General features: G+C 41.2%; 1 protein-coding gene across 1 annotated transcript; it reads right to left on the minus strand.

Annotated features, from left to right (window-relative positions):
- Nucleotides 1-12,342: 12,342 nt before the first annotated feature.
- On the minus strand, nt 12,343-19,197 carry PRL (prolactin). Its single transcript, XM_077492268.1, has 5 exons — nt 19,107-19,197; nt 18,402-18,583; nt 16,315-16,422; nt 15,697-15,876; nt 12,343-12,717 (listed from the first exon to the last, which is right to left on the minus strand). The coding sequence occupies exons 1-5, from the start codon at nt 19,135-19,137 to the stop codon at nt 12,529-12,531; spliced, it is 690 nt and encodes a 229-aa protein (XP_077348394.1). The 5' UTR covers nt 19,138-19,197; the 3' UTR covers nt 12,343-12,528.
- Nucleotides 19,198-19,453: the final 256 nt, after the last annotated feature.

Below are 19,453 nucleotides of genomic sequence, written 5' to 3' on the forward strand. Positions count from 1 at the left end.
CCTGCCTATTAAAGACAACAGTGAAGTTTCAAGGCTTCTCTTTTCTGTTTCAGCGTATAAAGGGCAATAAGTTCAGGACCAAATAGTCTAAAACCTTAGCTCTAATTTTCACTCCCAGGTATGTCAATCATTTCAGAGGGAGATCAGGGCCTGCTGAAGCTTGAGTTCTGGGGTCCAATAGTAAAATAGCCCAATTCACTTTCAGGAGTATTTGGTGAATTCATCAAATATCCAGAGAACTACATGTAGAGAGGGGCCTGGATCATTAAAATATTGAGTAAATTATCAGCATAGAGGGCAAGGCATTCCCTGATCCCGCCCCCAGTGTGAAAGCTTTATAAGCTGAGGAGACAATCTGAATGCTATAGCTATAGACACCATCATCAGGTTAACGAAGAAAAGGTGACAAGGCACAAGGTGACAAGGCACAGCCCTGCCAAGTCCCTCTGTGAATGGGAAAACAGGGGGAGAGTGTATGACTTATTTTCAGGACTGCTCTGGGATGATTATATGGAGCCGGCCAGTGCAAAGTCCAGTCCCAACAGGGACCGCTGCAATGACAGGAGCGCTGTGGAAACCAGGGATCCTGACCAACTGCCAGAGAACCCCCATGGGAGACTCAAGAAAGAAGGTGTCAGATGCCACAGACTCTGTAGCCAATCAGGAATGTGTTTCAGAGGCCAAATTATGCCTCCATCATTAGTCCACACCTAATTAGTGATGGCTGATTGGCTACAGAGTCTGTGGAATCTGGACTCTGCAATTCAACACATAGCTTATTATATGCCTGTTTTAAGCAACTTTTGTGAGTACAATTATATTGTATTTTAACATACACTGTTAAGTAAATCATGCTACACCACTGGTAGCTTGGTACCTCTTTCTCCCCTTCCCCTTTTTCTGTTGAAGCTTTCAGGTTCCCAGCCCATCCAAAGAGCCAGACTAACCCTAGCCAACTGTGTCAGCAAAATACTATCCACTAGTTCATTATAGCCCAGACCTCCGAGGATATATATGTCTATATATACATCCATATACTGTAGCTTAGTCATTTTTATATCATTGCTTATCAGCATTATTTGTACCTGCTCTCATCTGATGTCAATATAGTCCCTCATACACTATTCAATCTGATTGCTTAAGATCATCCCTTGGTTGTAAGAAGTAACAAGTGTAGTGCTAAGTGTTGGTAGTTTTTTTTCTTTGTTGTCCAAAGTAAGAATGTAGGCCTGTATGGGGGTTGAAATTTAACCAGTTAGGTGATGCCCCAGATGGGAGTGTAAGATTGAATGCCTTTCCCGGTTCTTTGGTTTTGGATGTTATTTTTGGGGGGGTCTGAGCCATTGGTTCTGTACATTATAAAAGGGATGGGGTCCGGACCAAAAAGAGAAGTAGGAGCAGGTGCGCTAGAGTTACCAGAGAGCCTGGAGGGGAGTGAAACGAAGAGTCGCACTCATGAGGAGTGAAGGAATGTTGCCTGCTGCTGCCACTGCTGGCATGTAGAAGGTCATTAAGACCTGGTGTTCGTCCCCAAAGACTCCAAAACTGGAAAATACCAATAATGAATCTCCGTTTCATCATACATGGACTCTACCTTTGCAGGTATACTGGGGCAGCACATAGCCTGAGTTAGGCATAGGGACATAGGAAAAATCGTGTTCTTGCATGTTTCACTTTTAGATGTCCATTTGCACTTTTCTAAGTAAAGCTTTGAAACCTTGGTCTAAAGTTACTAAAGGAGTTTAATGCAAGTAACCTGCACCTTTCCACATTTCAGGTCACTAAAGTACTTTGGTGTATAAAGACATCAGAACAAGAGTTAATACAGGGTGAAGAAGCAAGTGGTTGCCTAGAGTGATGGAGGTCTATCAAGCAGCATGTCCTTAAGCATGTGCCTGAGGTGGGATAGCCTTTTGCAGGAGGGAGTTGTTGGCCCTCTCTCTGTGAGACCACTCATAGCAATAGGAGAGGACTCATTCCACAGAGGTCCACAACCTGTGCCCAGGTACAGAAGAGTTAAGTCAAGTCAAGTGCATGCATGGAGTCCATGCTATGTGCAATATGGGACTCCATACCATTACTGAATGTGAGGTAGCGATGATATGCTGGATGGATGGATGTGGACTGGGATCAACATGTCCTTCCTAAATGCAAGCTACAGAGAAGTGTAAATTGTCATGAGGACCTGAGAGTTAACTGAAGAACAGTTGTGGTGCAGGTATACATGTGTAGGTCCATCCATTTGCCTTAAATTTGAGTATTCCTCTATGGCAGCCGTAGCCTTGTCCTAGGGCATTGATGGAAATAGCACAGAAGTAAACATACCCTATGTGTACAGCAGAGTGATCCTGTTACAGGTGCCTAGTGTAGTCCAGAAGAAACAACCCCAGGTTAGGCCTCTCTTGCTTGGCGCCCAACGAGGAGGGAAACATGGAGGACATGACCACCACTCTGTCGCCCTACCTTTACAGGCCCAAAGTCCATATGAGGAAGTACCCTGCCTATATATGTTCAATCAATGGAATCAAAGGCCTTTTCTATATCTATGGAAGCTGTATTCCTCATACCGTCACTCCTATGTGAAGTCTGAAGATAGGGAAAAAAGTCTTCAGAGATTAATATCTGTTGATTTTTGAGGCATGAAGTCTGTCTGGCCAATATTGACCAATAATGTAGCGATCAGAGATATTTGGGCAGTAAGTATCTTTGTCAGAATTTTCTAATTCATATTTAATGAAGCAATTGGTCGATATGAGAAGCATTCCATGGGATCTTTACCAAGTTTGGGCAGAAGCACCACATTTAACATGGAATCAGGGAGAATAGAGGAAGTCTGGCAGTGTTTATAAAGAGAATGCATTCTAGGAGGAAAAGATTGTATAGCCTTGACTGTTTCTTATGTAGAGAAATCATCTTCCATATATGTTCTGTTCCTTCTCCAATAATTAGGGGATAGGAAGAGAGGAGAGAAATGTCTCCAAGGCTTCCGCATCAGAGGAGGGGGCAGGCGCCTAAAGATCACTAGACCTCCGAATCCGAGGTCTTTTTTTGCAAACATAACATTAACCGCTTCAGCCCCGGAAGATTTGGCTGCTGAATGACCAGGCCATTTTTTGTCACTGTGTCGCTTTAACTGACAAGTGCACAGTCATGCGGCACTGCACCCAAACAAAATGTATGTCCTTTTTTTCCCATAAATAGAGCTTTCTTTTGGTGGTATTTGATCGTCTCTGCAGTTTTTATTTTTTTGCAATATAAACAAAAATATAGCGACTATTTTGAAAAAAACACAACATTTTGTACATTTTGCTATAATAAATATCCCCATTTTTTTTAAAAAAAGCTAATTTTTTCTCAGTTTATGCCAATATATATTCTTCTACATATTTTTGGTAATAAAAATCGCAATAAGTGTTATAGCGTCTACAAAATAGGGGATAGATTTATAGCATTTTTATTATTTTTTTTTTTTTTACTACTAATGGCAGCGATCTGCGATTTTTATCAGGACTACAACATTATGGCGGACACATTGGACACTTTTGACACATTTTTGGGACCATTGCCATTTATACAGAGATCAGTGCTATAAAAATGCACTGATTACTGTAAAAATGTCATTGGCAGGGACGACGCTAAACACTAGGGGGCGATCAAGGGGTTAACTGTGTTCCCTCTCTGTGTTCTAACTGAAGGGGACAATGGGACTGTCTAGAGGAGATGATAGATCGCTGTTCATTCTTTGTATGAATAGACAATCAGTCTCTTCTCCCCTCAGAGAACCGTAAACTGTGTGTTTACAGATCCCGATTCTCGGTGTGTCACGAGTGATCGTGGGAGCCCTCAAATCGGCTCAGGGGGCAAGCAGCTGGCACGTGCCCCTAGTATCCAAAGGTCGAAGCGATGTTACATAATGTTGTTTCTCCAGCCGTGCCATTCTGCCACAGTAAAACTGTGGCGGCTGGTCGTCAAGTGGTTAAATAAAAATGTCTTTACAAAAAAAAACATTAACAATCAAATATGTTGGACAATAGAAAGAGGGATCATAGTGTCTATAATACAATTATACATCTAATATCAGATATTAATCATTATCCTGATCTTTTCCTAACTCCGTCGCTTTGTAACACATCCCCAAACACATTCAATCCACAAAGCTCCAATATAAAGTATTTAATTTACAATCAATTTTATCTCACCACATCAACTCACTCTACTTATAAACAATTTTCATAAAAAGCAGTTCAAAATCTAAGATGTATAGAAAAAATATATATAAAATATATATAATATATGAAGCCGTACCCCGTAAGGGCTGCTAAGTGATGTGGCTCCCAGTCACTTTTGAGACAGTGAACAGTCCATATGTTTGTTTTTGGTATTTTATTGAGAGAATTTAACTTGGATGGGAAAGGAAATTGATGGAATGCCCAGTGGAATGAACAATTGACTGACTGTACAGAAATCAGTTGGGATAACTATACCGTACAGTTACTCCAGTCTCCTCCAGCACATCACTTGCTTGCAGACTGTTACTCTCTATCTCTCTCTCCAGCACATAACTTACTTCTCAGGCACAGCTAGCACATGTTGAAGCCAGACACTAACTCGGGGAGGTCTAAGCAACTTGTCCTTTGCAGGCAGGGACCACCCCCCCCCCCTTTATTGTATCAAAAATAGAAATAGGAAGTCTTTAGTGCTAGCTGTCCTTCTGCTGGACTACTGCTCCCAGTAAGTCCTCTTCAGGCCCTGCCAGACCCCCTGGCTGCAACTGCCTGACTTCACTGCCCATGACATTGCAATGCTCACTGGCTACACACCCAGCTCTGACTGTATCCTCTCAATCCACTCTGGCATGTCTCTCTGGTCCTCCCGACTGCCCATGCCACTCACCAGTCCTCTTAGCTGCAACCAGTGGTTCCCTCCTGAAGACTTGCTGGCGGTACTAGCTCCCGCTGTCCTCTCTGACTCCTCTCTGTGTCACCTGTTTGGATCCTTCACAAGTTTTTGAAAGACTCCATCCTGCACCTGAGTCCAAGGCACAAGGTCCCCCCAAGACTGGGGAGATCCCTCAAAGGACCCGGAAGCCTAGTACTACTTCCTTAGTTCTTCCACCCAACAACTCCCCCAGCTGGGCTGACCCTGGGTATTTCAAGGAGGCCTGCCCCCTGTCAATCCTAGTTGGGGATTGGTCAGGGCTCCCTGAGACATCCCAGACAGCTCCACCTCTCTTTGCCTCCTCCTCTTCTAGAAAGCAAGAGGGAGGTGACAGTGGAGTGATGCTGCCTGTGAGTCACAGCTGCTACTCTGAGCCACTCCCAGCCCACACATATCAAAAGAAACAGGCCTAGCTTCCAGGTTTTACAGCTTGCCTGAGTAGAGGGTGCTACATTCACCCTCCACCAAAATCCAGCTGGTCCCCCAGCTGGGAAATTTACAAAAATGGCTCCAGGGCCCAGGATCAAGGGCATTCCATAAGATAAAATGGAAGGGGGACACAACCAGTGTAGCCACCCCTAACAGTCGCAACCCCAGAGGGGTGCAGCCAGTAATGAAAAGGTTTTTATAAGGGGTCCGGCGCCACTGTAAGTTGGCTCTAATGGAGTGTGTACATAAACTAAAGGTACACGCCCACCACTAGCCTTCTACAGTCCTCCCTGCGTTCCACCTAATGCAGCTAGTAATGCGGAAGTGGCATGCGTGATTGCGTCATACGCGTTTCGTCATAAGACGTCCTCAGCGAAGACGTCGCTGAGGACGTCTTATGACGAAACGCGTATGACGCAATCACGCACGCCACTTCCGCATTACTAGCTGCATTAGCTGGAACGCAGGGAGGACTGTACGCTAGGTACGGCTAGGTACGGCTGCCTACGTGCCTGTACCTGCGCTGAGGTTGGATATCGTCTACCTCCATTCGGGTGGCTGATCTATACCCCCGTTTGAGGATTGACGGGGGAGTTGTGGTTTTTTTTTTCCCTCCAGCCTGTAGCCTCTTTTGGGTGCAGTGGACTTCATAATTGGGGACTAGACAGGTTTATTGAACCCCTTTAGTCCACCCTGCCCTGCGTAGTAACATATATATTTTCTGTGTCAGCGCCTCAGTGAGCACTACACACCGGGGCTCACATTAGGGCTCCTGGTAGTGAAGAGGTGTACACACTTACAGCCACCTTCTACCTTGCGCATATTACAAAGTATTTTCTTATTTTTTATTTTTTATTATATATATAATTTTTATCTTTTTTTTATCTTTTACCCTTATCCCTCCTTGACTTTTCATATTATCAGTTATATATTTTTTCTTTTGTTTTTGTCTTTTTTGTCTTTTGGTATTGTTTACTTATTCCCTGTGCTAAATTGGGGTGCCGTATCACATACCCCTCAAGGGTTTTTCTCTGTAGAATTCTTTGTGAATCTCCTGTGGAATTACATTTTCGTTGGAATTACTACACTATGGAACCCTCCCCCCTTCTTTTTCCTTGAGGAAACTCTGAACATCATTATCAGCTTCACCAGCTCCTCAGGCAGTGAGTGGACTACAACCTTTGTAAAAATCATCATCAACGCACCATCTCATCAGCATATCAACGCTTGCTGTGTGGTATCTACGGGCCTGACTGCCCTTTGTGGGCTCATAGCTCTGGTGAGTGGGGAACCATAGGGGGTGAGCACGGAAGTCACCTGAATTTTCTGTTCTTGGGCACTTGTCACTTTCATCTACTGCATTCTTTGAAGAATTTATGAACTGCCATCAAAAACTTTTTAATTAGTTTTTTCAATTATTTTAAATTTTTTTTTAAATATTATTAATTATCATCCACTTTTTGAATTGCACAGCCTAAGTCACTGTTTTTTGGGTTTTTATGAAGCACTGTTGATGGCCACATGTATTGTTTGAGGTTTACATGTATTATGAATCTCTGTGAATTATCCACCACATTAATATAATATTTCCTAATATTTCACATTTTTTTACATTTTTCCCTTTTTTTATATATCCTTTTGTGGGCACATTGAATTGCGTTTCACTGTATGTTTATAGTAATTTGATTCTAGTTTCAATTTACTCTAATGTGGTAATCTTATTACACATTTATTTATATAGTGGATCACCATTACACTATTTATAACTCTTGCACGTTATATAAATAACTGTATGTTATGCACTATATTAGTAACTCTTGATGTTCACACATGTGTTTAGTTTAGCTTTGTATATGTACAGTTAAGATTTATGCATGTATAGCCAATACCTGTGGGATTCTACAGATTGATCATAGGCACTGGTGGGACATCCCTAATAATAGTAGAAGCCAGCCTGAGGGTTGACTTACATACAATTTTTTTCTGCTCCTTTATAATTTATATATACATACCTCTCTGGTTAGGACTATATATCTATTTGACATCTACTGTGGGTTTAGAAGGCTAGTGGTGGGCGTGTACATATATAAACTTCTGGTAGGTATTTACATTTGTACAGAGCAAATAAGGCACATCTAACTGCAGGTCTCTGTGGCTAAAAATTATACATACATATACACATTTGAGCCAGAGCATCTCTTCCTCAAGCTTCATGTCCCCAGCCAGAGGGGATGGACAGCTGTCCCATCCCAGAAGATCCTAAGAGAAGACAAAGGGGAAACATCCTACACTCAGATCTAACTATACACTGTACACAATTTCTGTCGGGAGGAGGTTAGCATTCCGCAGACAGAAATAATAGAAATTCAATTCAACACACACTGTCTCTCTTTGTTCTGTCAGGAGGGGGTTATAACCCGCTGGCAGAAAAAATGGGAAATAAGAAAAAACATATATGCAGGGTGGACAGTTTTTCTCTGGAGTTCTTGATGGGAGGGGCCCCTCCCCGGACAAATAGGCTCCTTAAAAGAGTAAATGAAGGAAACAAACCTCACCCAGAGGTCCTTGCAATGACAAAGGTTCTTTCATCAGGCACACAGGGTGGCAGGCTGGTTTGTTTGGGCAAATCAGGAAAAATTCATATTCTGCTACTTCCCAGCAGGCCATGTGGATCACTTTTACACGCACTGTGGCTCCACACAGTTCTCTCAGGCATAAATTGGGGAATGGGAAACCTCTTATATTTACCTCCTTCTTCTTGGATGGAAACTGAATAACTTGTGTGGGCCAACCTGCCCTGGCAACGAGTACCCGATCTTTATAAATGGATCTTCCTAGCCACCATTCACCCTGAAGGCCTTTAAAATGGGCCTAGACCTCAGTCTCCGGCACCCGCAAGGGCTTAGGGACTTGCAAAATGTCCCAGATCAAGTCATCCTCCCACTTTCCCTGGGAGTTCTCAACAATGTCCTTGTTCTTGGGCAGGGTAACGCTATCCAGGTTAACTATCAGACCCTCCAGGCAACTATGCAAAAAGCCAAAGAGGATTACAAGAAGCAGTATAATAAGAGAAGGAGGAACCCTGTGTTTAGGGTTGGAGATAAGGTGTGGCTCTCTTTGGCAAATATGAGGTTTCCTTGTCCCTCTCGGAAGCTGGGACCTAGGTTTATCAGGCCATTTATAATTAAACAGGAAATTAACCCAGTGGCATTTGAACTGAAATTGCCAAGTTCCTATAAAATGCATCCAATATTTCATGTCTCTTAAACTGTTGTCTCTAGTCCCTTTCCAGGAAGAGAAGAAGTTCCACCACCTCTGGTCTCAGTGGGAGGTGAAAGAGAGTATGAAGTGGAAGCCATTCTGGACTGTCAGCAGAGAGGTAGGACAATTCAATTCCTTGTTAAGTGGAAAGGTTATGATGTAGAAGAAAATTCTTGGGAACCAGCAAATAATATTCATGCTCCCACATTGTACAGAGGTTCAGAGCCCGCTATCCTGAGAGATGGGCCCGCTTGGGCATCCAGAGGCTGCCCCTTGGGGGGGGCACTGTCAGGGAAATAGCCGTAGGACTGGCGATCCTTCCAGAAACTGCCATGGTTACGCCGGCCGAATCCCCGGGCGCATGCACCCACACAGGTGCGTGACAAAGGGTGCACACCGGTGCAATACTGCGGGCGCACGCAGATGCGCTATGGTAGGTGTGCACAGACGCACCCCAGCATGCACGTGCTCACGGTGACAGTAGTTGGCGCCCTCTGGCGTCTGCTGCAGACAGTAGGCAGGTTGCTAGATTATTATGAGCTCCCTGTGTCCCCTGTACCTGCTGCCTGTGTCTGATTATCTGAATCCTGTTGACTACTCGGCTTGCCTGACTCTCCCTGCTCTCTGCCTGCACCGACCCCTAGCTTGGACCCGACTACACTCCCGTCTGCACTACTGTACCTCTGCTTGTCTGCATTGTGTTGACCCCTGGCCTGGCTACCGACTCTGTTCCTGATTTATCCCATTGAACCTCGGACAGATCTTGTTGTGTATGACCCGTGGCCTGACTTGATCCTGTTCCTGGTTTCTCCACTGGGATCCTTCCCTACATGGTTGCTCTTGTAGTGTGTTGGAGTGGAGATAGAAAGAGCATGGCTCATTTTGCTACTAGCAGTTAGTGTGTTCAGTGTAGAGTGTTAATTTAGTGTTAGTATAGTGTGTGGGAATAGTGTGTCAGCTGCAGTTTTTAAGACTGAGATGCAGTGTTCCCCCTTTTTAATTTTTGTTTTATAGGTTTTACATTTCTGTCAGCCTCAGTCCTCAATTTGAAGTGCACCAAACAATACTTTTGATTGAACAAAAGTGCGACCAATTACACATTTCCCAATATCTATACAATTTGGGTAATAAGCCCCACCATTATGTCTGGCAGGCCAACAAGGAGAGGCAGATGTTCCCATGCCACTATGAGGGGGGCAGCAGTGTCTGTGTTCACAGGCAAAGATGGACATGGTCTGTCCTCAGGCAGGGCACCTTTGTCTCTGTTTAGTGATGTTGCCCACGCTATCCAGCCACAACATGTAGAGAAGGTGGTGGACTGGGTAACTAAACTATCCAAATCCACCTCCTCCTCTATGACCCAAGCTGGCACTAGTGCACAGTACATCCCAGCTGCCAGAGTGCCTTGTTCTGCCTCCTTGTTCACAGCCACTCCTGACATAGCCCCAGCATCATGCATGGAGAAGTCAGATGAATTATTTGAACACAGCATTAGCCACTTGCTTCTTGAAGATGTACAGACATTACTTGATTCTGATATTGGTTCTGAGGTAGAGGAAGGAACTAACATGAGCCTACAGAGAGGGGAAAACAATGATAAACAACAAACTGGCAGTTATGTTTCCCCAGCCACAGCGTATTGCCAAGTTGGCTCCAGTGAGGATGAGGATGGAGTGGATGCTGATGATGAGGTTGACAAAGTGACTTGGGTGCTGGGTAGAGCAGAGGAGGAAAGTCCACAGATTCACAAAGGAGCAATCCAGCCAAATAAAGTGTAAAATAACTTCTGCGTACAAAAAGTGCTCTGGAATAGACAAAAACAGCCCAGGTGTTCCGGTGCAACCACAATCTTTACCACTGTGCACACCCCCAAGAAGGATATCAAGGCCACTTACCAAATGTTTAGAGGTCTAAACAATAAAGTGGTTGTAAAGCCTTAAGGTTTTTCACCTTAATGCATTTTATGAATTAAGGTGAAATACCTTCTGTGCTGCAGCTCCCCCTTAGATCCCCCCCTTTTCTTACTTGAACCTGATCCATCCATGTGCAAGCATGTAGCGGCTCCAGGTGCTGTCGCTCTCCTCACTAAAAAAATGTATAAAAGCAGGAGCGCTGTCTGTGCCCATAGACACAGCAGCAGGACTCGGGAGCAAGCCTGCATGGGTGCCCCAATGGACTTTCTGCGGTGGCACTTAATTAGGAGGAGGGGCCTGGAGCATCAGCGGGGGACCCCAGCAAAAGAGCTGGGGCGGGGCTGCTCTGTGCAAAGCATTGCACAGAGCAGGTAAGTATAGGTATGTTTGTTATTTTTTTCAAAAATAAAGTTTACAATACTTTAACAACCTTGGATTCTCCACTTCCTCCTTAACACTGGAGGGCCTATAACAAACTGCAATAATTAACTTTGTGATATGCACACTCAAATGCAGTTCCACCCATAATGCCTCAGCCCCCCATCAACTAGGTCCTCTTTCACACTCACTTTGAGATCACTTCTCACATAGAGACAGACACCACTATCACTTCAGTTTTACCCTGTCTCTCCAAAAGAGAGCATATCCAGGAATATTATTGGCCAATCATATCAACAATTAAGCCAAGATTCAATACCAATTAAATCTGTGGGAACTGGCAACATAATGTTTGTGTACACTGTTCTTAAAAGAAATACATTTTTCATGGAAAGTATCTGAAAGGATGCAGTGTGTGACTGGTTTCCATATCCAAAAAAGACAAAGACTGTTAATAAATACCTAATTTGCTGCCACAGATTAACTTACTTTGTTTTTAAAGGCTACCGATAATATTTGAAGAATGTGAGTATGCAAGTTCTTACCACTCTAATGCCCTGTACACACGGTCGGACATTCCGACCACAAAATCCGTCTGATTTTTTCCACTGGATTTTGGTCGAAACCTGTGTTGCATACACACGGTCAGACAAAGTTGTCGGAAAATCTGATCGATCGGAGCGTGGTGACGTTCGCTGCATACAACGGGTTTACGTAGAGGCTAGTAGCCAATAGCTTTGGTCTCGTAATTTAATTTGAGCATGCGTGGCACTTTGTCTGTCGGAATTCTCTACAAATGATCAGAAAAAGTCCGATCGGATTTTGTTGTCGAAAAATTTCAGATCCAGCTCTCAAACTTTTTCCATCTGGATTTCCGACGGAAACAGAGCCCACACACGATCGGATTTTCCGACAACATAATCCAATCGGACCTTTTCCGTCGGAATTTCTGACCAGGTGTACAGGGCATTAGGCATCTGCAATCTTCATCAGTTCTTTAAACAGAAGAAGGCATAGTGCAAATGCTCCTGTTTAGGCTATGCAGAGGAATGAGGGAGGTGAGCTGAAGACACCTCTAGCACCAGCTAGAACAGGGGCTAAAATGGCAATAGAAAAGATTTATCAACATGTCTGAATTCTATTTGAAAGTGCAATAAAGACTTAGATTGTCACCCATTCTAGAGTCATCTAATGTCTAGGGGGTCTTACCAATTTGTTTTGAGGAGAAAAACATTCAAGTATGATAGATCCTGCATGGTCATGCTCTATATAGAGAAGCAAAAGGGGAACATGTAAGCTTTGGAGGATCAATGAAAATGAATGTATAAAAGAAAAAAAACTATTTTTAAAATGTTCATAATACACACATTTTAAAATGTTCATCTGGATATGTAAAAAGAAAATGCACACGGACATATGCATGTATGTACATATAGTTTTGCATTTTATTTGATTTGATATGCTACAAATAGGAATCCAATTCATTAGAAAGTCTATAAAACAATTAAAAAAACGATTTTGTCACATGTTTTTCTAAAAGACTTGCTCATATCATTGCTGTTTAAAATGAAACACATTTTTATTGCTTTAGAGAGTTAAGAATAAAAGTTTAACAATTTCCCTCATGGATAAGACGGCATTTTAGAAGCTTCAAATAGTTGTCGATTTTATGAGAGTCCCTACGAAGGCAGTGGAGTAGATTGTAGAATGCAAAGAGTCGTGAGTTTTCATCTCCTGGTATTGAAGCTGGGCCAGGCCATGGTGAGTAAATTTCATTTTCTAAATCACCTGGTTGAATCTAAGAGGCAAAGCACATATTAAGTAAAGAGAGAGCAAGACTTTTTTTTTCTTACTTTTAAGCTATAGCCTAAATGGCCAAATCAAGGACTGCACATAAGTGGTTTACAGAACTATTAATGTAGACACAACGTCTTAAACTAACCACAGGTTACAGGAAAGAAAATCGCTTAATTCCCCCATCATCACAGCCAGAGCAATTGTGTTGTCCCCGCAGGGGTAGCACATAGTGATTATTGCCAGCAGCTATAGCTGCTGGCAATAATATCATGAAATATCCAACAGACTGTTTGTATCCAAGTTGATCAATTGATCAACTTGGGTACAACCAGCCTGCCCATACGTGGGTCAAATCTCAGCTGGTCCCTGCTAAAAGGGTTGAGATTCGAACAGTCTAAGGCCAGCTAAAGTCTATAGTGTAAAAAGTATGGGGAAGGAGACTTAAAATAGCTTGTAACATATGAAATAGGGAACAAATGGTCTATCTATAATAGTTACATAGTTACATATTCAGTAAGGCTGAAAAAAGACACCAATTCAACCTGTGTGTGTGCATGTGTTTATGTCAATAGTAAATCATATATCCCTGTATGTTGTTGCACGTCCACCCCCTTGCTGCTCAGGCCATTTTTCAGCTTTCAATGATGACGAACTTTGAATGACAATTGCATGTTCATACAACACTGTACCAAAATAATGTTTTAATAATTTTCTTCACACAAATAGAGATTTCTTTTGTTGTTATTTAATCACTGCTGGGTTTTTATTTTTTGCTAAAAAAACGAAGTTTCAAAATTTTGCAAATTAGTAATTTTTCTCCTTCACTGATGTGCGCTGATGAAGCTGCACTGACGGGAACTGATAGGCTGCACTGATGGGCACTGATGAGGCAGCACTGATGGGCAATGATGAGGCAGCACTGATAGGCGCTGATGGGGTGGCACTGATGAGGAAGCACTTATATGCAGCACTGATGGGCACTGATAGGTAGCACTGATATGCAGCACCGATGAGCACTGATAGGTGGCACTGATAGGTGACATTGATGGGCACTAATAGGCAACAGAGATTGACTCCACTGATGAGCATGGGCTGGTATCACCAATGGCCACAGACTGATGTCACAGGCAGTGTTAATTTCAACGACTAAAACATTTTTGTCGACTAAATGAATACTATTTTAGTTGACTAAAATACGACTAAAACTAAAATAATTGAGATGACTAAATTACGACTAAAACTAAAATCGCATTTTAGTCAAAAGACTAAAATGGGACTAAAACTAAAATGCCATTTTAGTCAAAAGACTAAGACTAAAACTAAATAGAAATTTGACTTCAAAATTAACACTGGTCTGTAGTGCATGTTCATACCTCAATACCATAAATAATAACATATTAGATTTTTCACTCCAGCAGTATATAATGAGTTTGGAAATTGTAGAGGAATGTTAACGAATGCATTACAATTTAATGACACCCAATGAATTTTAGTCGACTAAAATGTACTGCAGATTTTATTCGACTAAAACATAGGACATTTTAGTCGACTAAAATCTACTGGAGATTTAGTCGACTAAATACGACTAAAACTAAAACAATTTCAGAAGGCTAAAATGGGACTAAATCTAAACTGCCCTTTTAGTCCTAAGATTAAGACTAAAACGAAATCAAAATTTGCTGCCAAAATTAACACTGGTCACAGGTGGGCAAAGTGCTCTGATTATCTTTTCACATCTTCCCTTTAAGGAGATGCAGCTGATTTGCTCTCCTTACCTCACACTCAGTGTGAGGCGAGGAGAGCCGATAAATAGCACTTCCTTTTTTTACATGGGATTGGCTGTGATTGGCCATGATTGGACACAGGCGATCATATGGACAAAGGGGCCGCATCGCATTCCAGGAACACAGCGCGCCCGCTAATCTGTCAAATGACTTCATTCCAGAATGAGAGCTGCACTGCTCCACCGTCATTTGACGGTGGGCGGACGGCAAGTAGTCAAACTCCCTTTCACTGAAAAGTGTTTTCCCTATGCTAAGGTCACCAGGGAGGTAATTGTATATCACTATCATATCCCTTCTGAAGCGTCTCTTCTCCAGAGAGAATATAATTTAATCTCTGGAGTAAATCCCCCTTTTAATGCATGCTAATATTCTGTTGGCTTTGCTTAAAGCGGCTTGGCATTGCATGCCATTGCTGAGCCTGTCATCTACTAGGACCCCCAGGTCCTTTTCCATCCTGGATTCCCCTAGAGGTTCTCCCCTAACAAGTAACTTGTATTTGTATTTTTAGCACCCAAATACATTACCTTACATTTTTCAACATTAAACCTCATTTGCCATGTAGATGCCCAACCCATTATTTTATTTAGGTCATCTTGTAAGGTTTCCCCATCCTTCGCAGAAGTTATTGCCCTGCTTAACTTTGAATCATCAGCAAACACTGAGATTGAGCTATTTATACCAACCTCTATAATTTATGAAAAAACTTAACAGAATTGGTCCCAGGACAGATTCTTGGGGGACCCCACTTACCACACGAGACCATTTCAAGTACTCGCTTTTTATCACCACCATTTGGACCTGCTCCTGTAGCCAGTTTTCAATCTTGGTACATACCCTATGGTCCATGTCAAAATACCTCAGCTTGTAAAGTAAACGTTTGTGGGGAACTGTATCAAATGCCTTTGCAAAATTCAAATACAATCTTTGTGTTGGTCTCCAAAGGGTAGGAACTATGTAATGCACTCCTTTGGCATCAAAGGGAATGCACACTAAATAGTAAACGGTCCATAGAAAAAAAGGGCTAAATAGGATGTCACAATGGTTGGTTACTACACTTCTATTATGGCTAATACTGTGCTGCAGCTGACATTCGGGGTGGAGAATACACCCTGTTCTGCAAGCATGAGTAACAACTAAACATTTCATATGAATTATTTTACTAAAATCACTACATGTATCTTTAATATTATGTTTACCCTGCCAATAATCCTTTCCATTCCTTCGAGTAGACGTTTCGTTTGCTCTTCAACTTCTACAGCTTTCCAAAGGATGGTGTCTGGAGCCTCCCGGATATCTTGAACTTCCGAAACCATGTGAACCAAAGGATCATTCCATGATCTTAGAACCTTCAGCACCAAGTTCAGCAGATCTTCATGCTTTAGTGTATACACAAACATTTAGTGAAAACCTCACGTTTCAGTCATTTATGATTACAGTATGGAAAATCAGCCTTTTTTCTATTATAGATGTACACATTCAAATAAAATGGTAGGAAAGATTTATACTAATATTGAATCAAGTTTTTCAATAAAAATACAAGAGAAAGGAGAATTGAAAGCAAAAAAAAAAAAAACAATTGTGCAATATAGAAAATAAAACTAAAAGCAATAAAGCAATTGTGTAGAGTGTGTGTATATATATATATTTTTTTTTTTTTTTCAAGAACTGTGAAATGCACTAAACGTTTACAGGAATTTTAATATTATTGTAAGACTTGTTTTGAGTTATTTTAGTTAATTACTAAGTGAACATATATTCACCTACATTGTTTCATCTAATTGCCATTCATTTGAAACATTTGAAAAAGCTCTTACTTGTATCTGTCGGGCTTGCTCTTTGTCTTCTGGAGTATTCAGAGAAGAAGTATGGCAACTTATTCCAGACTTTGCTAGAAACCTACGACCTGGAGTAAAGCGCTCATCCTGCCATATAGGAATGTAAGGTTAATTTGTACCAAAACATTTTTTGTCTGTGCTAATTCTCTCAATAAGAAGCATTCACGCAATGAAATGATGGTTTGGAGAAGGAAGCCAGCTCTAGATTTCTCTTTTGTTGTGCTTTTCCTTTGGAACACTTATCCCCCTCCAAAAAGACAGTCCACTGCATTTAAACTTTTCTTGAAAATCCTTCTGATCATCTGATTAATAAAAAGCTTCCCATGTTCACCAATGTCACTCCTCCTTAAAAGAATTTCCTCCTGCTAGTCAATTATAAATATTTCTCAACCTCAAAATGTAAAGTGATCCACTATAGTAATTACACATTGGGGTTGATTTACTAAGTGCCCGTTCACACAGGGGCGACACAACTTGCAGCGCGACTCACAGATGCGACCTGCACACGACTTCAGCAGCGACTTGCAAAATGACTACTGTATAGAAGTCAATGCAAGTCGCCTGAAGTCGCCCCAAAAATAGTACAGGAACCTTTTTCTAAGTCGGAGCGACTTGAGTCGCTCCTATTAGATGATGAGCTTTAACGTCCTTTTAAAAATCTTACATAATTTTTACAGATTCTGTTTTGCAGAATCTTTGCCACTTACTGTACTGTAAGTGGCAAAGTATCAACTGCAGGTGTTGCCTCTAAGAAGGATATCACATTGCCTAGGCATTTACATGCTAATATAGACATCTCTACAGCTAGATATCTTCACAATAGAAGTAGAAGAAATGTGGAGGATGGGAGTCAGTTTTAACCCCTTCCCAATCAGCCACTGCAGTTATACTGCAGCAGGTTGGCTCCTCTGGGCGAACCGTCGTAGCTATACTTCGGCTCGCCTTTTGACCACTGGGGGGCGAATTTCCGGAGCACCCATGCACATGCTCAGCGGTTGCAATGACCGCCGGCCCCCGTGATTGCTCCACACGGAGACAGAACGGAAATCTGTCAATTTAAACAGACAGATCTCCGTGCTGTCAGGGGTGAGGAGAGCGATCTGTTGTTCATGTTAAGTATGAACAACGATCTCTCTCCTCACCCAGGCAGTCCCATCCCCCCACAGTTAAAATCACTCCTTAAGTAACACAGTTAACCCCTTGATCACCCCCTACTGTTAACCCCTTCCCTGCCAGTGACATTTACACAGTAATCAGTGCATTTTTATTGCACTGATCGCTGTATAAATGTCAATGGTCCCAAAAATGTGTCAAACGTTTCCATTGCATCCGCCATAATGTTGCAGTCCTGATAAAAATCGTTGATCACCACTATTACTAGTAAAAAAATAATAATAATAAAAATTCCATAAATCTTTCCCCTATTTTGTAGACGCTATAACTTTTGCGCAAACCAATCATCATACGCTTAGTGCCTTTTTATTTACCAAAAATATGTAAAAGAATATACATTGGCCTAAACTGAGGAAAAAATTTGCTTTTTAAAAAAAAAAAATTGGGGATATTTAATATATTAAAAAGTACAAAAGAATGTGTTTTTTTTCTAAATTGTCGCTCTTTTTTTGTTTATAGCCCAAAAAATAAAAACTACAGAGCTGATCAAATACCACCAAAAGAAAGCCCTATTTCTGGGAAAAAAGGGACATAAATTTTGTTTGGGTACAACGTTGCATGACCGCACAATTGTCAGTTAAAGCAACGCAGTGCTGTATCGTAAATAAAATGGCCTGCTTATTGAGCAGCCAAATCTTCCAGGGCTAAAGTGGTTAAAGAAGGTTCTAAGTCATCCAAGTGTGGAGTTGCTTAAAAAAACCTTTACCATTGTTTCAATCTCTTACATATTCACTAACTCAAAGAAAACTATTTAGGGTCTTCTAAAGAAAGTTTCATCATTGGCAGCTCATCTTTGGCAACCAAATCTAAATGGTTTGCAAATGTAAATTAACATATATTGTAAGTATGTAGTCCTTTTTGACAGAAAATAAATATGTTAAAGCTATACTTACAAACTCATTAAACATTTCAGAGGAAAGAGAATGGATATAATGTGAAAGTTTTACGGCGCGGTCAAAGAGAGCAGACGTGGGTATTTGACAGTTTGTGCCCCCATTTGGGCATATTGGTTGTGATGTCACCCCATTTCCTGCTAGTAATATGCTGGATCCTGCTAACATTAACATCAGTGCACCTTATAAAACAAACAAAAAGAAAAGAATCATTGTATAAATAAATGAACAAAAGAAAAGATTAGGGAAAAGAAAGAACTTTGAAGTAGCAAAGAAAATTAGTTCTCTTTACAGTGAACTTGACATGCTGGCTTTATTGCAACATAAATCATTTTCATGAATCTCCATCTTAAAATATATATTTGTCAAATAATGTCCTAGAAATTTACATACACATGTTTTATGTACAAAGCACTGTGACAGCTGCCATTATTGATAAAAAGTATTTCATAAACATGTCTAAAAACTAAATGAAAAAATATGTTCAAGCTTGGTTTTGATATTTTTAAAAAGCTTATGTGCTGAATATACATCAAATAGAATTCTAGCCTGTGATCAAGATATCCCCATTTTATGTATTTTCTAAAAAATAAATGAAAAGTGTTGAGTATGAAATTAGACATTATGCTCCAAGTAATTTCATGCATTAGGGCAACAATTCTTATAAATGTAGAAATAGATAGCTATGCATGAATTAAAAGATACCTTTAAGTGAAATGGCCATCAGATCAATCATTGTGGATCACACTACACCCAGGAGTAGACGGACTTGTCTTTGTGCTCAACATTTGCTGGTTTTATGTACTTGGACACCTTTGATGAATTAATGCATCTTCTACACTCATAATCACAAACATCAAATGCCTGCATCTTTTCATTCATATTCACAAATGTTTTATAAAAATAATGCAATACATTTATTTAACTAGAATTGTATGAGAGGGATAAAGTGTTGTGCTGTAAAGTTCAATTTCCAAAAATTCATTATTTTTCCTATATTTATTCAGTTACTCGAAATTATTTTGGTAAAACGTACAGCCACTGTATGTAAA

This window comes from Lithobates pipiens, unplaced genomic scaffold, assembly GCF_037356315.1.
Source record: "Lithobates pipiens isolate NorthernLeopardFrog02 unplaced genomic scaffold, aLitPip1_a1.2 Scaffold_19, whole genome shotgun sequence".
NCBI lineage: Eukaryota > Metazoa > Chordata > Amphibia > Anura > Ranidae > Lithobates > Lithobates pipiens.

Bases quoted from the DNA above. Each gene is read 5' to 3' on its own strand.
- PRL (XM_077492268.1), bottom strand. From the start codon at position 19,137: ATGATTGATCTGATGGCCATTTCACTTAAAG. The intron at 18,584-19,106 runs GTATCTTTTAAT...TTGTTTTATAAG, and splicing joins GATGGCCATTTCACTTAAAG to GTGCACTGATGTTAATGTTA. The intron at 15,877-16,314 runs GTAAGAGCTTTT...TATACACTAAAG, and splicing joins AGCAAGCCCGACAGATACAA to CATGAAGATCTGCTGAACTT.